This window comes from Glycine soja, chromosome 19 (assembly GCF_004193775.1).
Source record: "Glycine soja cultivar W05 chromosome 19, ASM419377v2, whole genome shotgun sequence".
In the NCBI taxonomy this organism is placed as follows: Eukaryota; Viridiplantae; Streptophyta; class Magnoliopsida; order Fabales; family Fabaceae; genus Glycine; species Glycine soja.
The window spans coordinates 31,694,284-31,715,914 of record NC_041020.1 but is presented as its reverse complement, the minus strand read 5'-3'; the positions used below and the strand labels follow the sequence as shown (position 1 = coordinate 31,715,914).

Here is a 21,631-nt window from a genome sequence, read left to right as displayed (position 1 = left end):
TTAAGGGAAGAGAAAATGCAAACTCAGATTTATACTGGTTCGGCCACACCCTTGTGCCTACGTCCAGTCCCCAAGCAACCCACTTGAGAGTTCCACTATCTTGTAAATTCCTTTTACAAGTTCTAAACACACAAGGACAACCCTTCCTTTGTGTTTAGAATTCTTTCACAACGAGAGACCCTCGGTCTCTTAATCCCTTTTCAGAATGAAGAAGAAGAAAAGAAGAAATCTCTCTTGAAAGAGATAGATTGAACAATTTGAGCACTCAAATAATTCCTTATTGAATCACAAGTAATTTGGCCAAGGAATTTGTAAGAGGATAAAACGATTTTGCTTTTTAAGAGGATAAGACCTTTTTGTTCTGAAAAACTCTTGTCAAATTCGTGTCTCAAGTCACATATATATAGGCCTATGATAGCCATTCAAGAACCACACAAAAAGATGTGACTGTTGAGAATGTTTTCTGAAAAACTCTTCTGGTAATCGATTACAGTATGTGTGTAATCGATTACAAGCTTTAAAATTTGAATTAAAACGTTCAGAAACTGCTGGTAATCGATTACTATATATGTGTAATCGATTACACAGTGCAAACTTTGAATTCAAATTTTAATAGCTGTTGTAAATCAGTTTTGGCCACTGGTAATCAATTACATCCTCTGGTAATCGATTACCAGAGAGTAAATTTGTTAAAAAAGACTTTTTAACTTAAAATTCTTGGCCAAACCTTTTGCTACTTCAATTGGAATTCTCTTCCTATTTAATATACCCTTTCTAAGACTCTAGAGACTGTCTTGATCATCCATCTTGAATATCTTTAATTTCTTTGTCTTGAATAAAGCTTTTAGACTTTGAGACGCATGTGAAACTTTGGCATCATCAAAACATTCAGCTTGATCCTTTGTCTACAAAAGTGTGACAGAGAGACAGGTGCGATCATAGTTCTGGATGACATTGCTTCTCAGCAGCATCCTCCCCAGCGATCATAATTCTGACCTTCCTCTGCCAAAGTGCCAGCTGGTCTATGCCATCTTGACCCAAGTGAGTGTTCATGTGGCTCAGTTGATCTCAGATGCCATTTATAAATTTGCAGGGATCACACCTCCCAGACACCCAGTGGACCTGAAGAAGTCCAACAGGGCACTGGGGTTTTCAACCTTGATCATGGACCTCTGCCAGTTCTATGGGGTGTCAGTTACTGCCTCAAAGCTTATCTGGTGTCCCATTAACAGTGCTTTCATAGAAAAGTATTGCATGCCAAGGCAAGCACAGTAGCAGGGGGAGGACCAACAGCAGTCAGCCGCAGATGCACCGTTGCCACCTCTACGGTAGCCACCATCTCTACTCACATGCGGAGGATGGAGCTCCAGATGCATGCATATGTGCAGCATGTGACCGACTAGTAGGCAGCCAATCATAGGGGTCAGGTGCAGCTGAATGAGAGCTTTAACCAGTACACCCTGCATCAGTAGAGCCAAGATCCCAGCCCTTTCCCATGGCCTACCCTCAAGCATTTTGGGGCCACAATTGCATGGCCTGGAGATAGGCCCAATTTTCAGACAAGGGCAGGACCCGCAGGGACCCTCGGAGATGAAGATGGAGCATAGGATGATGACAACATGGCCAATGTGATGGACTTCTTCCCCCGGGGATAGGTTACAAACTTTTTCTAAAAAACTGAAAAGAAAAAAAAACTAAAAGAAAAAACTAAAAACCAACATGCTTTTTGAAAAAAAAAAAGAAATGATTGCCAGTTTTCTTTTGAAAATTCACGGATCAAAACGCATAAGGTTTTTGGAAAAAAAGAAATGTACACCTAGAGGGTGAACGCAACGAAAGATTTTTCCGAATGCCAAAGTGGACTCGGATGTTTGTATGACTTGATAAAAAGAGCAATCGTTGAAACACTGGTTTGATCTAAATGGGGAAACAAACCCTAAGCCTTAGTGTTTGCATGGTCACAAAGCCTTATATTCGAGTGTCCACATGGATGTGTGCAATGATTAATTTTGCATGAATTTCTTATTATCATAATATGTGTTTCATGGAAGTGATTTGGGCATTCCTTCATTTCTGAGCCATTTGCTAAACAGATATTCCAACATACATCATGTCCCGCCATTTGCAGGCTTTTTTGAGCCAAACATCAACTTTTTGGCCATTACCTTGACCTAGGATGGAAATTTCCAACCTTACCCTAGGAAGAGAGAACAAGAGGATCTTCCAAGCAAAGCTTCTCTTACCTTGGGTTAGAGATTTTCGTCAAAAAAAAAGAGAAAGAAAAAGAATCAATCAATCAAGGATTGAAGAAAAGCAAAAGAAAATAAAAACAAAATGAGGGGTTCTTTGGACCAGAAAATATTTGAACAATGTGCAGAATTGTCAAAGGAGAAAATATAAAAGAAGAGCAATAGTAACTTGGTTAAAACCTGAGGGATGTGTAAAGCAATCACCTGCTTTAGTTACAAACCAAATCTTTGTGTCCATTCTTGTTCCGTGCCAAACCAAAGAGGAAAGGAAACAAAAAGGGGAAAGGCCCGAACAACCAAATCCAAATTTCCTACCAAAATCTAACCTTATAAAGTCCTATTGATCCATGATAATTGCGCATATTATCTTTGATTTGATGGAAAATGACTTGCAAAGTCCATCTATGACATATTTGTGGTTTGGAGTTAGGATGAAACACTTGTCTGTGTGAGACTTTATACACCTTGAGCGGTTTTCCTCTATTTGATTGGACCTAGTGTTTCTTCTAATGCTCTTTTAGAAATGAAATGCTAATGTCTTAAATCTCATTTGTGGTTATGAGAAATTCTATCTGCATGTTTTCCTTCTCCAATAGTCACATTATTTTTCTTCAAAAAATATGTTGTTCTGATTGGTTTGGGGGTTTGTTTCTTTGCTAAGCGTGTTCACGTTTTAGTGAAAGACTTTTAAGACTATCAGAGTCTTTTGTCTTGCAGAGACTATCCATGTCATATGCCCTTTACTTTTCAAGACTATCAGAGTTTGTTGTCTTGCAGAGACTATCCATGTCATCTGCCCTTTACTTTTCAAGATTATCAGAGTCTTTTGTCTTGCAGAGACTATCAATGTCATTTGTCATTACTTTTCAAGACTATTAAAGTCTTCTTTATGTTTCAAAGACTGCAACGTCTTTTGTCAAGACTATCAAAGTCTTCTTTACTTTTCAAGACTATCAGAGTCTTTTGTCTTCAAGACTATCAAAGTCTTCTTTACTTTTCAAATACTATCAGAGTCTTTTGTTTCCAAGACTATCATAATCTTCTTTACATTTCCAAAACTATCAATGTCTTTTGTCAAGACTATCACAGTCTTCTTTATATTTCAAGGACTTCAATGTCTTTTGTCAAGACTATCACAGTCTTCTTTATATTTCAAGGACTTCAATGTCTTTTGTCAAGACTATCACAGTCTTCTTTACCTTTCAAAGACTTCAGAGTCTTTTGTCAAGACTAACATAGTCTTCTTTACTTTTTCGAGACTATCAAAGTTTTTTGTCAAGACTATCATAGTCCTTTTTACTTTTCAAAGACCATCAGAGTCTTTTGTAGAGACGTTGATGTCTCCTTTACCTTTCAAGACTTAAAGGTCTTTTGTTTTATGTACCTAATACCTCTTACATTCTTTCTTTTGATAGGTTTCACTGCTTGGGTTTTCGCTAGTAGCCGATCGGATGGCAAGATCACTAGGATGAAATTAGTGTCCTTATTTTTACTTACCTTTTCATTTTCAATAAAAGATAAGTAAAGAGGGGCAACTATCAGACCCTAATTTCATCTGGGGACAATCATTTGCTAAAGTTTTGATTCTTACTAGCCGAATTGAACTGCTTGACACCAGTTGTCGCGCAATACGAAAAGCTTTTTTAAGTTTCGGTAAAGAATGCGGAAAGTACCCAAAAGGGATGGCAAAATAGTCATTTTGAGGCTTTTTCAGACTCCTGGCTCGCCTAGGCTAGCCTCTGGCTCGCCTAGGCTAGCCTCTGGCTCGCCTGGGCCCCCAAATGACTTAGGGGTGAAGTAACCAGGGCGAGCTGCTGATCAACCATGTCCCATCATTTCCTATAAATAGGCATGAGGGGGCTGAAGGAAGGGGTTCATACTTTCAACATTGAAAGGATTTAGTGAAATTAAGGAGAAAAAGGAGAAAAAAGAAGGAAAAATAAGGTCAAGGCACTTTCGAATCGCAACCGTGATCGATTCTTACATCGTTCTTCACCGTTCTTCATTTGTTCTTCATTTATCAACTGGTTAGTATTTATTTTAAGGTTTTGAATTCGCTCTATGCACCCTTAGGGGTCCTCCTTGTTTGCCTTGCACATCTTCATCTTATTCTTCTACCCTCAGTAATCTCATTTCTTCATGTAAAAGCGAATTTCCACCGATCGTTTGTGCCATAATCTTACTTTATCCTTGTAAAATAAAGTATCAACCAATCGTTTACCTCACCAGTCGTCTTTTAATGAGATCGAAAGTAAATAAATGAATCCAAGATAAAATCAACATGTAATCGAGCTTTCTATCCACAAAAGTCGCTTGAGTCTGTTCAAGGTCCAACGCCTTAACAGTATCTTTTATTTTTATTGGTTAAAATGAACCTTTCAAAATTTTAAAATCAACTCTACGCATAAATTTCTTGCTTTTTAAAGAACTACGTAGGTCTAAGTTCCTCATCGTGCTTGAGGATACGTAGGAGCAAGGGAAACGCTCTTGTCGACCCCAAATGATAAAAAACATAAAAAATGGAAAATAAATAAATATTAAAGTCATGGTTTTGCACACTCGATTAAAGGTTGTCGTCCCTTGTGATGGACACTTGGGGTGCTAATACCTTCCTCGTGCGTAAACAACTCCCGAACCCTTATTCTTGAAATTCGCAGACCCCTTTTTGGTTTTTATAACATTTTCCTCAAATAAATGTTGGTGGTGACTCCCACGCGTTTTCCCTTTTGGGAGACACACCCTTAAGTCTCGCCTTGCCTTCCCACCTAAGGGTAGGTTGTGACAATGTGTTTTGGACATGCAACTAGTTGATGGGTGTTCTCCATGGATTTTTGGAACATTAGCCATAAAATATTTGGATGAATAGTTCTTCATTGAGCCAAGCCACTAGAAATGAGAGTTTTGAGCCTTGTGTTTATTCAGTGTGTGATGTTTGGCCTGCTTGGGTCGTCTTGCACTTGGTTATATTTCGAAATGCATATCCTTGAATGATTTTTTCTTGTGTACATGAATTGACGAGACTAGTTTTAGACTCTATTCTTGATCTCAAAATTTTGCTACAACAAAACCCTTAGTTGCCGATGTTTGAGCCTTGTTGAAAAATTATTTGGCACCCTGTTATTCAATTTTGGGGGTATTATATGCTTGGTGATGTGATAGAAGAGCAAATGATGCATGCTTATGGAAATTGTGATGCCATTCTGATGACTTCTTCTATGAGTTAAATAAAATAAGGGCAGTCGCCTTTCAAAAAATAGAGATAAAAGAAAAAAGAAATATTAAAAGTGAAAATTTGAAAATAAACAAAAGAATAAATAAAAGTTCAAAAGGAAGAGATTTTGGGATACTGTTGATCAGAAAAAAGCATTTGTCTCCTCAGTTAGTGTCATCAAGTTTGGGTTGGGGTATGTGACGTGCCTTTTTGCCATCCTGTTTGTTCTTTACTCGCCCTGCATTACAACCTAGCCCCATTACACCTTGGGATGCCTCACTTTCATGCATGCTAGATTTTTTTTGAGTTAAGTTGATTAACAGATAGACCGAGTTGCATGTTTCCTAAGTGTGACTAGTGTGCTTATGATTGCCCTTGAAACACTGAGAGTGGTGAGAAGAGTGTTTTGTTCCTCTTTGAAACTGGTGCATTTCGATCGACCTCTTAAGAATCCTCTTATCTCCGAGTAGAATTAAAAGCCTAATAAGGTTCCTAGGGGAAACATTTTGAACTCTTTGTTGCATGTCTGTTCTATTTTTTGTTGTGTTAATACAAATAAATTTTGTGGCTCCATGGAATGATTTTTTGGATTGAGATAAACCGGTTTAAAATTTTAAATTAAAATAATTGCTTGAGGACAAGCAGTGTTCAAGTGTGGGGAGGTTGATAAAATGGTGTTTGCATGTTCTTTTAGGAGAGTTTTTTCCTTGCTTTTAATTCAATTCATGCGATTTTATTGGCAAAACTCATGTAATTCTATTAAGTTTGATTCAGCTAAGACAGAAGTTGGAAAATGTGGAAATTTTGTGAAAAGGAGCTTAAAAAAGGATGAAAAAGAATACTCTCTTTAACATGGACATTCTTTGATTCTCGAGAATTTGGGAACATCATCAAAACAACACGGTCGTGCTCCTCCTCACATCTGCTACACTTTTTATTTTATAAAAGGGGAATTGGGTGAGGTTTTGTTTGATCTTTTATGTTGTGCATGAAAATTGACTCAATGAGTGACCTAGGCATAGTGTGAGAGCTCTTTTGGATTAGGAAGAACACGAGGAAGATTGCAACGGATTCTGATTGTAATCTTTATTATTCCTTCATCTTTCTTATCTATATGAAGTTATTTTTTTGCTTGTTTGTGCCCATGGCTGGCTAAACCATTCTCTTCTAGGGCTATGATGTCATTTGCAGATGAACCCCAATTTACTTAATTGAAATTATCTTTATTAATCAATTATGTTGTTCTATCGAGCTTAATTTTTCATTAGAATTTATCAATCTATATTTTAGTTATTTGTGTGTTTATGATCAGCTTCGTATGAATAATGAAATTATAGAACAACTGAATCCTTTAGAATGATGATTGCCAAAATGCATTTTAGGGATTTCTTATTATCATTCTTTATGTGCTTATGCTTTCTCATAATTTATTTCTTAATTGATCAAATTAGAACTAAATTAAGAGAAAGATTGTTGGAAGTTTTTGGTCAAAACCTTTTAACAACTTTAAGAGAATTCAGTAATTGAGAAATATTGAGAATTCAATTAACGTATAATTGGGGGTATTCGATGGCAAGATTTAGTCATAGCCCTAGGCCTTTTTATCTTATAAGTTCATTGCACTATCTTTGATTGATCTAGAGTATTGTTTTTTGACAAAGTAATTGAACACATTTCTCAACTATAGATTAAAACCAAATTGTTTAATCTATTATGAATTAAATTATTACGGGAGCATGACTAGTCCTTTGGGTATGATATTTGAACTTAGGTCCACTGTTATTGTGCGTATGGTATGCTTGCCCTGAGCAAACATATTTTACACATCAAGAAAACATTATTTTGTTGATAGTATTTTGCATAAAATAGTTTTTTTTTCTATAATAACTATATAAAAATACTCTTGTATACTGCTTCAGAAGATATTCATAAAATATTAGATTTAGGGTATGTAGAATCCATTTTTGTCAATTCAAAGGAATGAGTAGGTGCATGCTTTTGGATGAGTAAAATAGTTTGAGCAAGCTTTAAAAGACTTTATATCAAAGATATAAATATTTTAAAAAAAAGCTACTCAAGGAAAAGATTCAAAAACACACAAATCAAAAGCAGTAACAAGGATAAAGCACATATATGAATTAAATCCCTAAGGTTTTGATGTTAACAAAGTATAAATTTTATGTGTTAACCTTTCATGCTTAAGCTATAGGTTTATCTATCTCTATAAGATACAAACAAAAAGCATGAGTATAAAATGTTTTGGATGATAAGCAAAGTATAAATCATTGGACGATACTGCCTCAATGTCCAGTCTTAAGAAGACAAGTGCTTTAGCTCTTGGCTCATAGTCAAAAGGCAATGGAACAGTTACTCGATCCTCAAGTACTGAAAGTAATCATCAAAAAGTAATGTCCATGGTTCAGTAGGCAATTCGTGCCATATCACACAAAAAGGAAGTTTTAAATTCTCTTGTCTTGACATTCTTAATTTCTTTTGTCCTCTGCTATTAACGTTATATTTGAATTGTACACTGAAAGTCAGCTCTGAGCACAAGGTGACACTGACAAGTTGTACTTCTCTGAAGATATGTTGCAGAAGATGTTTGTGGTCCCCACACTCTCTCTTTGCACAGTAAAGTGTCTTGTGTAAAGCGCCCAAGCTATTAGACAATAACTAACTTGGATCGTTCAATAGATCAAAACTCTGAAGTCTATTTAAAGCTTGAAGATGTTCATGATAAAGCTGTTCAATCCCTAGAGAATCATCTGAGTCAAAATGAACAAAGTGTTGTAATGCTGCCAGTTTAGTTGGATGAAGGAAACTTGAGCGAATTGAGTTAATTTTAGCTCCGCTAAGCTAGCAAGTTTCATTGTATTCATGCTTATTGTGTAAACACTCTTTGAGTGATTAGAATATATTTTCTATCAAACATCTATTATTTGTGAAAGCTAGGAGTGACTTCGTGACAAAAAATACTTAAGTCTTAATCTCAGAGGGAGATTAAGGGTAGTGTCTAGAATGGCCTAGAGAATACTTGTTGTAGCCAGAAATGGCATAGAGAATACTTAGTTGTAATCAAAGTTTTGACTTGTGGAACCCTTCAAGTTTTGAAGGAGAACTAGACGTAGCCCAAAAGTTAGGGTGAACTAGTATAATTAAAACCTCTGTGTGTTTCTTTACTGCTTATATGTAACTACTTCCTTTCTATAGTTTACTTCTACATTATTGTGTCCAAGTTTTGTGAATTGGTTTTTAAGAACAAAGTGATTTCAAACCCCTTAGAAGAAACCAATCATCCATTGAATATGTGTTTGAGAAAAGCCTTCAAAGTTTTCAAAAGACAGTTTTATCCATCACACTATTCAACCCCCCCTTTTTCTAGTGTGTTTCAGGTACTGTAGAGGTTTCCTACTTGTTTAGAAAAGTAAGTCTTCTACAAAATGGTGTTGATATTTTTTTTACCATTGCATATTATGCAATATTACTTTTCTTATTCATGATTGCCTTGCTAATGTAGGGCTTAACCATCTCTTCTTTTAAATAGAATAGATGGATCAACAAAGCTTCATCAAGGAAATGCATCAATACACTACTACATGGCATAGACTATTATAGTTCTTGTGTGCTTCTTGACTGTGTAGACACATTTGTTTTCACTTGTTGTCTCAACATTGCATCTTCTGGTGATCCTTAAGTCATGTGTACCTTCTAATATCTATCTCTTAAAATCATGTTTTTAGTCGTATACAACTTTTGATATATGCAATTTGACATTGACATAGAAAACATAATTGCCCTTTTGCTTTTGGTTTCTTACTTCTGAAGTTGGATGAACTTCTTGGGAAACTAAGGTTGCGGGCAAATGCTTTACACCTTGTTCTCCATGCATCTTGATAAGTCGTGTTTCTTTGAAATCACTTCAAGGAAAACTATTACTAGCAAAAGTCTAACAAACTTAAAATCTGCTTCTTAAAAGTTTGTTGTCATTAAAATATTCATTTCATAAACGAGTAATGCTTCAACATATAATCCTTAATCTGCGAGTTTGATCTCCCTATTTTTTTCCTGCGATTTTGATCCCTCTATTTTAGAAAATTCATAATTTTGGTCTAATATTTAATTTTGCATACATTTATTTCTTTTAATTTTATTTTAATCAACTAAATTATTTTTATGGTATATTTAGTGAATATGTTAGGTCTAGGATTCAATTGCGCCAAAATAAAAGAAAGCAAACATGCAAAATTGAGAAGTAAACCAAGATTACCAATTTTCCAAAATAAGGGGACCGAAATTGAAAAAAAAAAAGGGAAAACCAAAGTCACAATTTAGTCAATTAAAAATTAACATAATATATAACTATAAATATATAAACTATATTTAAATTAAATTATTATTATATATAGATACACAATAGGTGTGAGTGTGGGACAGGTTGGGTATTGTATTACCTATACACGCACCTATCCTGATTAAAAATCATTATGTAAATACTCGATCCCGAACCTAGGTGTCTCCATGCCAAGATGAAACTTAAACCTATCATACAATTTCAATCTAATCTGTGAACACTTCTACATATATTCCATAAAAAAGACCCATAATTTCATTCAAAATGATACATTTTATTGCATTAAATAAATAACAGTTTTAAAAAATCTCAAAAATAAATATCATATTTTTTATTTAATTAACTCCTATATTATTATCTATTGACAACATATTTTTTCTACTAATAATATTGTCATTTATTTCTTACAAAATAAAATACATAAATTACCATAAAAAGTAGTTTCTTTGAATATTTTAAGAAGGAAAATCACCAACAATAATATCAACATTACAACATAGAATGATGCATTTTTTTATATCTTAACATTCTATTTTTTTAAAAAACATTGAGATTTGATAAGTAACCCAATGAGTTCTTATACCAACAATTAATAAGCACCAAACTTTTCATCGTCACATAAAGAAAACCAAAAAATGACTATATGATCCACTACAATTAAATTATTAACAAAATTAAAAATTAAAAATACTATAAAATTGAGATTTTTAAAGCATTGAGTTTTAAAAATTTACAATTCTAAATCATTCCTATTAATAATTAATAAGTATAAAAATTAAAGGATATGCAATTGAATTAATTATTTTTTTTTACTTAAATATGTTTTTAGTCCTTTAAATTTGGATAATTATTTCTTTAATCCTTCAAAAAAATCTTAATTTTTATTAGTTCCTCAAATTTTCAAAAGGGTATTTTTAGTCCCTCTTTTTTTATAAAATAATTTTTGGTGATTTTAAATCATTAAAATATTTGACTTGTATGATTTAATGACCTTATTTTTTATATATATTTGTAAATTTTAAAGAAGAAAAATAAAAATATGGATGTGAAATTGTGACTTTTTTTACATATTCTAGTAGTTTTAAAATGCCACAAAGCATTGTTTCAAGAAATTGAATTAAAAAAATATTTCTAATAGTGAAAATTTGTAACAAATTGTTACACCATTAACCCAAAAAATAAGAGACTAAAAGTTATTTTCCAAAAATTTGATGGACTAATAAAAATAATTTTTTTAAAGAACTAAAAAATATATATTATCTAGATTTAAAGGACTACAAACATATTTAAATATATTTTTCTCTCTTTACAATAAGACTCTCAGACAATCAATCTTATTCAAACAACGTAATCGAAGATTAAGAAGATTTAACTCAGTTAATTAAACATAATATTTAAGTTATTATAAATCTCATGATATTATCTATAATTCTTCCGAATAAAAAAATTAATAAAAGTAATCTAAACCTAAGATCTCATAAAAGGAAAATGAATTAAACATGAAATTACTCTCAAAAGTTCCCTCCAAAAAGAGAAACACACTTGTTTAATTAGTTTGAAGCGTGTGGTCGGTCAAAAATGACACGAGTCGTTCCTTTCTCAATCAGACTATCCTTCACGTGAATAATAATCAATAATAAAAAAATATGTAATATTATTAGGTGAATTTATTTAAACTAAAAAACAATTTTAAAATAAGTGTATGAGATTTAAAAAATAAATAAAAGAAATATTTTTTATATAAATGTTTTTTCAAGAAATAGACAAGATTTATTTTTTAACAAACAAAAAATTATTTTTTAAACATAGATAGTTTAAAAAACATATTAAAAAAATAAAAAATTCTTTATTTTATTAAATAAATGTTTATTTTAATAAATAAATTTTAACAAATTGACTTAAGATTACTATCAGTGTCATGATTATAAGAAACCAATCAAATTTAAACTACTAGTTAGTAAAAAAACAAATTCCCATCCTATAAAGATATGGATTTAATTTTCTTTGTGGAGAATTTTATTAATGTGTAGAATGTAAGTATCTTTTGTAAATAATTTTGGGTAAATAACCACTTTTGTCCTTCAATGTATAAGTTGTTAAAAATGCGTCCCTGAAAGATGAAAATACAAAATTTAAGTCTCTGAAAGTGTAAAAAGTGCAACAAATATATTCTGTCATTAACTTCTTCATCGTTAAAAAGATAGTCAACGTGACACGGAGGGACAAATTCGTCACTGAAATGATTGCCAACGTGGATTTCTAGCATAGGGACACATTTGTCATAATATTTTTTTGACTTTTCGTCTTCCCACTCCGCTGACAAATAAATTGTATAAGAGAGAAGTTATGGAAAAAGGTATTAAAAAAATAGTAAAATACAGCTTAAGATTTGAACTCTTATACTTTGATTATCTATCTATTTATCCATCTATCAAATTGTTAATTAGTTTTTTAATTAATCAATATAACTACTTATTTTCCAAAATAAAATAAAATTCTTTAATTTTATCATATAAAAAAATTGAGTTACCATTTAAAAAAATGAAAGCCTTTTATTTCTTGAAATTTTTTGTTTCTTCAATTAATTATTAATCTTTATTACGTACTCTGCCAAAGTATATCAAATGAAATGCAAGGTTGCTACAATCCCCTAAATCAGCGAGAGAGAGAAACTCTATGTCTCAAAGGCAACGAATACACCTCTGAATTAATTTTTTTTGTTTTATTTTAAAATTAACCTCTGTATTAGTTTGAGCATTATTATATTTTTTATTTAAATTTATTTGAGTTCTTTATTTGTTAGTAATTATTTTCATTTCATTCATATTATGTATAATAAGTGAGGAAAAAGACTTATAATTTCACTTTAGCTTTATCTAGTTTAAATTTTGTGATATTTTTTTTTAAAAATAGTTGATTAAATTCTTTTTTTTTTAAAAATAAATAAATTTAGTCCCGCGGCCGGTTATGTTTTTGCTACTCAAAACACTCGACATATTATTTTCAATCTAAATATAAGGACGCTTAAGTTGAAATTATGATATGAAATAATTTTAAAGATTAAAAGTGAGAAATTTAGTAGAAATTTGATAAAATTATAAGATATAAGATAATTTTTTTTTAACAATAAAAATTAAGGTTTGGCATGAAAATCAAAATAATAAAAATATATATATTAAAAGGAAATTTAAAAAATATATTACATAAGTACTAAACGAATAGAAACAGTAAACTATAAATCCATAATAATAATAACAATAACAATAATAATAATAATAATAATTAATCACAATCTATTATTAACGTTTGAATATATTTGTCGTATTTTTTATACTTTTAGGAATTAAATTTTGTATTTTTATTTTTCAGGGACGCATTTGTCAACGAATTACAAGAGATACAATAATAGCTATTTACCTAATAATTTTTCAAGCCTTTTAGAAAGCTATAAAAAATCACTATCATAAGAAGAAAAAGTATTTAAAAAAAAAAGAAAAAAAAATTGTTTCCTTTGTCACGAGTGGCGTGGGAAAAGAAAGACGGCACAAACTTTTCTTGATCCTATTTAAACAAACAAACGAGTTGCATAACACAAGGCATGTTCGACGCATTCCACATTTCTTTCATATACTACCAGTCACATTTCTTATACAGAAAAGCAGTGTCTGCAGCACCCAAACGAAACGACAGTGACCAAAACAGCAAAACGACATTACAGAGAGAGAGCGACGATGCCGGAAGAAACGACGTCGATCGACTACGTGATGGAGGCGGCATCTGGGCCCCACTTCTCCGGCCTGAGACTTGACGGCCGTATGCCGTCCTCCGCCACCGCCGCCGCCGCGTCCTCCTCTGCCGATTCTACCCTAACCCCCGATTTCCTCCCCAATCAACCCTTCGTCATAGGTTATTACTCTTTTCACTTCACACTGTTCTTTCATTCAATGTTCAAAATCCAAAATTAAACGAAAATGCGATTCACACGTGTATGTAGGTGTTTCGGGAGGTACTGCCTCGGGAAAAACCACCGTCTGCGACATGATAATTCAGCAACTTCACGATCACCGCGTTGTTCTCGTCAATCAGGTATCCTTTTTTTTTTTCTTTCTTTCAATTTAAACCAATCAATTAATTTATAGTACTTTTTGTTTGAATTTTTATTTTATAGGACTCGTTTTATCGCGGGTTGAATCCTGAAGAGTTGGAACGCGTTCACGAGTACAATTTCGACCACCCTGGTAATTTTCAATTAAACTCACTGTGTGTGTGTGGTTGAGTTCAGTTTAGTTCAGTTCAGTTCAGGATGATTGATTACATTTTCGTTTCTTTGTAGATGCTTTTGACACGGAGCAGTTGTTAGAGTGCACGATGAAGCTTATCAGTGGCCAGGGCGTGCATGTTCCCATTTACGACTTCAAGAAGCACCAACGCTCTTCCGATAGTTTTCGCCAGGTTTAAACTAAACAATGTCGTTTTGTTACCACTTACTGGGATTTCTTTTTAGTTGATGTGGTGCTTTTGGTTCAGGTGAATGCTTCTGATGTGATTATATTGGAGGGGATTCTTGTGTTCCACGATCAGCGCGTGCGGGATCTGATGAACATGAAGATCTTTGTTGACACAGGTTTGATATGCGTTTGTATCTTAATTCTTCAACAATGATGTGTCACGTGCAAAGTTTTAATTGCGGTTGCGGTTAATGTCACAATCCTTGATGTATCAGGAAATTGTAGACTAATGCAGGCGTAATTGCGGCTGTAATATGGTTTTGGAGAGTCCAAATACCTTGATGTTGCAGCCAAAATTGCGGTTGTGGGCCATTTTTTAAAACCTTGGTCATGTGGGATTTTACGATTTGTTTTATGAATACAATGCTGAGCTATAGTTGCTAATTACTTGGGGCCTTTATTTCTTGTCTCCTATTGAAATGCTGTGTTATGTTGTGTTTCTGTGAATGCTTGGTGAAATAAAATGAATGAAAACATCCATGAATCATTTGTTAAGAATATTATAGAAATAAACTTCTAGAAGCAACTGATACACAAAGTAATTGCTGTGTGACTGAAGAGATGGTCAAGACACGGGGTTTATTGTTTGATTACTATTTACTAATCAAAACATGATGATTTTTTAAATTTGATTGTTTCCTGGAAAATATGTAGAAATAGAAGAGTAGACTGCATTGTATTCTTTTCTGTTATATAAATGGCAAGATATTCTTTTTGAACAAATAGTGGTTTAAATTTTCTAACCAATTAGGCTTCCTGCTTCCCTTTGATATATTTTTAGATCTGTATTCCTTGTCTCATGAATGATTATACTTTGCGAACTGCAATGTATCTGGTATATATGCTCAGCTATATGATATAAGGGTTTAGGAAATCTATTTGTCCATATGGTCCCTATGTTAACTGCCTTTCCATTCCTTTGGTTTTGCACTAAATTCTTGGGTGGCATTTGTTTCAAGTTACAATATTGCATTTCTAGGGATGACATTCCCAAGAATACATGACCAAGAGTGTTATTCCCAATTAATTTAAAAAATACGTTTGGTTAGATTTGAATATTCCTAGAAATATTTTTTAAAAATAAATGATTATAAAAAAAAAAAGTAAGAATAGAAATGGAAGTTATAATTGGGTTAGAAACTAACTTTCCCTATGCCTATGGAAATATAACTTTCCCAATCCCAACCCTCACCATGGTAATAAAAATTAAGTAAAACAAGGTATTACTACTTTTTTTTGGCATGAACAATACCTATGTATGGGATATTACATTTCCAAGTTCACATTCCCTAGAATAAATTTGTAAATGTTGAAGCTCTCCCCTCTCTGTCTAATTTCGTCTTTGGTTATTAATTGCTTACAGATGCTGATGTGAGACTTGCTCGTAGAATTAGGCGTGACACAATGGAGAGAGGCAGGGATATAAACTCTGTTCTTGAACAGGTAAATCCAACAATTTAATTAGTAAGCATGGCATTATGGCAGCTAGACTAATAATGACAGCTCTTATCATATCAATTTTATTTTTTAATATAGTTTGATGCGCAAATAAAGAGAGAATTTCGTAGTCCTAATGACACGTGATCAATCACATTGCATATTTGTCCCTAACTGCTTGTAATGTTGGTCTGTAGTATGCAAAATTTGTTAAGCCTGCATTTGATGATTTTGTTCTACCATCAAAAAAGTACGCTGACGTGATCATTCCTCGTGGAGGTGATAATCATGTTGCCATTGATTTGATTGTGCAACATATCCGTACAAAGCTCGGCCAACATGATCTATGCAAAATATATCCAAATGCCTATGTTATTCAGTCTACATTCCAGGTATCTTTAAACTTAGTTTGCCAATTTTATTATTTTATTTTATTTTCCACCTTTTATGATTTAAAATTTGGGGAAGATCCAGTGGCACATCCTTACAACTGAACACAAATAGACTGGATTACCTTACTTAATGAACCTTTACAAACCCTTTACTTTATAATTTTTTATTATTGGTGGAATTGAAAAGAAAAAATTATCCTCAAGTTTTACATTTTTTGAATTGTAGGAATTATTATTTTAATGTAACTAAAGCACCTGGTTTCATTATGATTTATGACCTAGAAAGAACTTAAAGAAGTATTTTGATAAAACATCACATGGAGATTATTCATGTTTTTATTTGAATTGGATACATGCCAAATTATAATGTGTGATCCATGTAGATAGCTGACCTCATCTAGTAGGATAAGGCTTTTGTTGTTGTATATGAATTTTTGGATACATTTCAAAGTTGCACAGGAGTTAGAAACTGAGAATAATCCAATGTTGTTAATGGCGGATGGCGGTTCATGACGGAAAGCCAAAAATCCGCCATAAAAATATGGCGGATGGCGTAGCGGAAAATGGAGGATGTCATGGTGGACAAAAAAAAATATACATATATGTATAATTATAAATAACCAAGTACCAACACCAAATAAACTCATTGAAATTGAAAAAAACAATGGATTGCATTCAAATAAACTAAAAAAGTTAAAAAAGTTTCATGAGTTCATACAATAACCAAGTACCAACACCAAATAAACTCATTAAAGAGTTCAAAATAAGAAAAGGATAAAAACATAATGCAAAGTGCAAAGTGCCATTTAAAAGAGGACTGAACAGAAAAGGAAAAAAAAAACGTGGTGTCAAATAAAAAAAGGGTGTCAAATAGAAAAACGAAAAAAAAAGTTGCAGACATAAAAAACGGGTGTCAAACAACAAAAAAAAAAACAAAAAACAAAAACGCACACTAAAGTTGCACCGTCGACGTTCGCTGTACGTGCGGGTGCAGGATGTGGGGTCGTGTGCGTACTGTATCTCCTTCATGGGGTGGTGGTCGTGTGCCGGTGTGCGTTGCCTTCGCGGGGTCGTGCAGGTGCGGGGTCATCGCTGCTGGGTGCGGGGTCGTCGCCGCTGGTCGTTGCTGGGTGCGGGGTGGTGCGTGCGGGTTGTGCTGCTGTGTTCTGTGCTGTGTGTTCTCCCGCTGTGCTTTTGCACTTCAATTTCAGGTAGGGTTGGGTCGGGTCAGCCCAAAACCTACCGTGCAAAAAATAAAAAAAAAAATCGTTATTCCGCCTTTTCCGCTATTCCGCCATGCCACCGCTTTTCGGTGGTGTTTTTTCAAATTTCCGCCATGCTTTTCCGCCATGGCCGCTATTTGATAACACTGGAATAATCGCATTTCAAAGCTACAACTTGTCATTTTATGCCAAATGATACAAATGCATAGGCTACAGTATAGGGTGTGGAATGTCCTTTTAGATAGAAAGGAAGGTAGGTTGTATTGTACTTCGGTAATTCTTGCTGCTCTCATTTTTGTTCACAACCTACAAGTTGGTATAACGTTAGGTAAGGCCAATGGACTAGCTTCTGTTCATGAGGGAGATAGAGTTAGTTAGTGATGGTTATTTAGGATTCTAACAGATTGAAAGAGATAAGATATAAACAGATAGGGAGACAAAACTACTGGATTGGATTTTAGTAAAGATGAGAGTGGGTTTTGAGGGAGAGATTCCAGGCTCTCAAAATCCTAAGTGGACACTTGTATTCATTCTTTGCGAGTGAACGTTGTTTAGGTTGTATTTTCAGTTGGTGGCTTAGGTGGAAATGGCACAATCTGAATATGACATGGTGAACCTTCATGAAGGTTGTGATCAAACATTTCCAACCACAGTACTACCTAGATCAAGTGGTCTGGGCACTGGAAATAAACAAGAATGGTTGCAGCCACAAGTCTTGGAACCAGAGACAACCAAGAATGGGGAAACCTAGAGGGAGTAGCTAGTCTCCAATTTAGATAAGTAACTAGATCCAATGGATTAAGAAAAGAGACCTAGTTAGAGGAATTATTGGATATGTCTAGGTCTGGAAAGGAGCCCATTTCATGGAGGGAGACCATCTTTTTGGTTGTTAGAGGGAGAAACAAATGCAGATTCATCCCAGCTAAAATGTGGGAGAGAAGACACAGGGAATTTGTCCTTGTGGCCTGTGGGTGGGGTGATGGTGAAACAAATATGAAGGGAACATACAACAGTCATGGAGGCTTAGGTTTTGAGCAGTGTGGTCAAAGCCACCAGACTGAGTTCCTCCCATGAATGTAAGTGATTTATATGGCTCCAACGGTAGCAGTGATGGCTGACTAGATGGTTAGACTTGCCAAAGAGAGACGAACACAATCGCGGAGATGACTGAAGCCATAATTACTAGTCAAGGTGAAAGGGCTAGTGATTTTTTTTTTTTATCTTATTCATAGTGATGAATGTGGGCCACTGAATACAACAACTAAAGGTGGTTTTCAAAACTTCATTACATTCAAAGGAGACAACAGTTGATTCTACTACAAAGGCTGAGTATACTGTTGCCACCAATGGTTGAGCTTAATTTAATGTAGTTCTTAGCATTGTGGATCCAATTGATCTCTTAACGTGATAACAGTGGACAAATTTTACTAGCTAAGGAACCTAGATCTCACCAGTGATCCAAACATATACTTAGGCGCTTCTATCTCATTCGAGAGATCCTTGATAGAAATGATGTGAAGATATGCTGAGTACCAACACTTGATAATGTTGTTGACCCACTTAAGAAACCTCTTGCACATATGTCTAATTGGTTGAGACAGTTGGTGTAAGCCATGAGGCCAATGTTTTATTTGACCAGATCTGCTTATATTCGTATCTTACTTTTATTTAACAACAATTATATGAGGCATTTCATTGGTTGTGTTTCTTTTAACATGATAAAGTCCTTAAAATAGAAAGTTCAATATCATACCTGGTCCTTTGTGGGCCATGCCATGCTTATTCATTTCAGATCAGGGGAATGCATACGTTGATTCGTGACCGAGACATATCAAAGCATGATTTCGTATTTTATTCAGATCGACTTATACGCCTGGTACTGTATGCTCTATAGCTCTGCTGAATTTCTTCCCTTAACGAGTTTTCAGTACTTAGTACACGAGACATGATTTCCATTATCAGGTTGTTGAGCATGGTCTAGGTCATCTGCCTTTCACCGAAAAGCAAGTGGTTACTCCCACAGGTAATCATCCGCCCTTGTCCTCAGTCCTTGCAATTTTTATGTTCTTTATAACTCCTCTTGTTTGGGGAACAAGATTTATGCTTTGTGAACTGCAACATGTCTGGGAAAGAAGTGACAGATCGACAGTGGGTCACAAATGGAGGTTTATGTTGACAGTGCTAATTAACTGAAATGAGGTTTATATTGCAGGATCTGTTTATACCGGTGTTGATTTCTGCAAAAAATTGTGTGGTGTTTCAATTGTTCGAAGGTGAGCATTTAACCAGGTATTAATTTTGGAAGGTGCAGGGTAAATGATAGGGTACTTATAGAAATTCAATGATGGAGCTAACAGTTCCCTTGTTTGATAAGATTAATGATAGGTGTGTATACCATTCAGTGAGCTTTGAGTTCCAGTACTAAAACTGCAGTTATTCATTTCTGCACTCTGTCTAGGCTATTTTGCTTGGGCTTATTGTTTTTCATTGTTTTTGGATTATAGTGGTGAGAGCATGGAAAATGCACTTCGTGCATGTTGCAAAGGTATTAAAATTGGTAAAATTTTGATTCACCGGGATGGAGACAATGGAAAACAGGTAAATGACTTGTTTGGAACCCATGAAGTTGACATAGATGTATAGGTTCTCTACTGATGTGGTTGGTGTTCAATGGTAAACCCTTTGCTTCTCTGAGCAGCTTATATATGAAAAGCTCCCCAAGGATATTTCAGAACGGCATGTCTTGCTTCTTGACCCTGTCCTGGCCACAGGTGAAGATTTGAAATGTCATCCAATTTATTTTACTTCCTTTACCTTTACCTTGTCATATTTCAATATAGGCATTTTTTTTCTTCAAAGCATTTATGGACACAGTTAATGCTCTCTTTTTATTTTTATTTTTATTTTTTTGCATTCTTTGAATTCATGGGAAAGAAACCATGTTAATATGTAACAAAATAGACATGCAGAGTATTTTGTTACTGGTATGAATGATATCTGTCAATCTAGAAATACTATTTGCTAGATACTGCATAAACCAGTGAAAGCTGAAAGCACTGCCCCACTAAATTGTTTCCTAACTGCTATTTTGAGATGGCTCTCTTGTACTAGTCTTCTGTTTATTTCTTAGAATCCTTCTCATCTGATGGTTACTAATCTTGATTCATTCTCTGTTCACTGCTTATAAAAAAAAAAATAACATCAACTAACATTTTAGGTAACTCTGCCAACCAAGCAATTGAATTACTCATTCAGAAAGGAGTACCAGAAAGTCACATTATATTCTTGAATCTCATTTCTGTGAGTTAATTCTGATGCCTTCTTTGTCTGATATTATCATTGTTATTTGACTATCTTTTTGCGCTGTTTACATACATGGATCTTGTGAATCTTTTTGAATTCAGGCTCCTGAGGGAATCCACTGCGTGTGTAAAAGGTTTCCATCATTGAAGATTGTCACGTCTGAGATTGACATTGAAATAAACGAAGAGTATCGTGTTATCCCAGGATTGGGGGAATTTGGTGATCGATACTTTGGTACCGATGATTGATCCTGCTGTTTGTGTGTCTTAAGGTGCAGACACCTCTTGGGTAGCAGCTGCCTTGATTAAGAATATGAGAATCAGCTAACTACATTGTATTCAGATATTAAGGATTCTGCAAAAATCAGCATGATTGTGATTTGAGGCAGGCCGATTACAATTATCAATGCAAACCTACTCCAAGGTTGATATGCACGAATAAATATTAAATGTAGAGATCATTCTTAGCAAGATGATGATACCTGACACAATTCTACCAATCTTGTTCTCCAAAGTTGGTTATGTGGAAAATATTTCCTAGTTATCAATGCAATCTATAACCAACCAGATCAATCGTCAATATATGCAAACTGTGTTATTGTATTTCATACATAGTATGTGATAATCTGAAGCAAATAAGCTGAAGGTTATTTTAAAAAAAGATAAGATTACTATTGATTCTATAATTTAATTAAAGCCTAGAAATAATTAACATTATAATAACAAAAATTTGATAAAATAAAATTTGTTTATTAGCAAAATATCTTAGTGTTTAAAAATAATATACAACAGTATCCTTGTATTTTAAGGTCACAAATATGAAATATATAATAGTATTCTTATATTTGAAGGTTTTATAATAATGGTGAACTGTTCAGTCATTACGGCATGACTTCGGTCGGGGGTTGGGGGGCTTTTTTTACTCTCTAACAATTCTACTATTGTTATTTTAGTGAAT

General features: G+C 33.9%; 1 protein-coding gene across 1 annotated transcript; it reads left to right on the top strand.

Annotated features, from left to right (window-relative positions):
- Nucleotides 1-13,542: 13,542 nt before the first annotated feature.
- Nucleotides 13,543-21,255, top strand: LOC114400255 (uridine kinase-like protein 1, chloroplastic). The gene is made up of 14 exons (XM_028362608.1): nt 13,543-13,717; nt 13,806-13,897; nt 13,980-14,049; nt 14,145-14,263; nt 14,339-14,435; nt 15,683-15,762; nt 15,954-16,148; nt 19,164-19,247; nt 19,334-19,394; nt 19,584-19,644; nt 19,876-19,969; nt 20,070-20,142; nt 20,589-20,671; nt 20,776-21,255. Exons 1-14 carry the CDS (start codon nt 13,543-13,545, stop codon nt 20,920-20,922), a joined length of 1,431 nt encoding a protein of 476 aa, XP_028218409.1. The 3' UTR covers nt 20,923-21,255.
- Nucleotides 21,256-21,631: the final 376 nt, after the last annotated feature.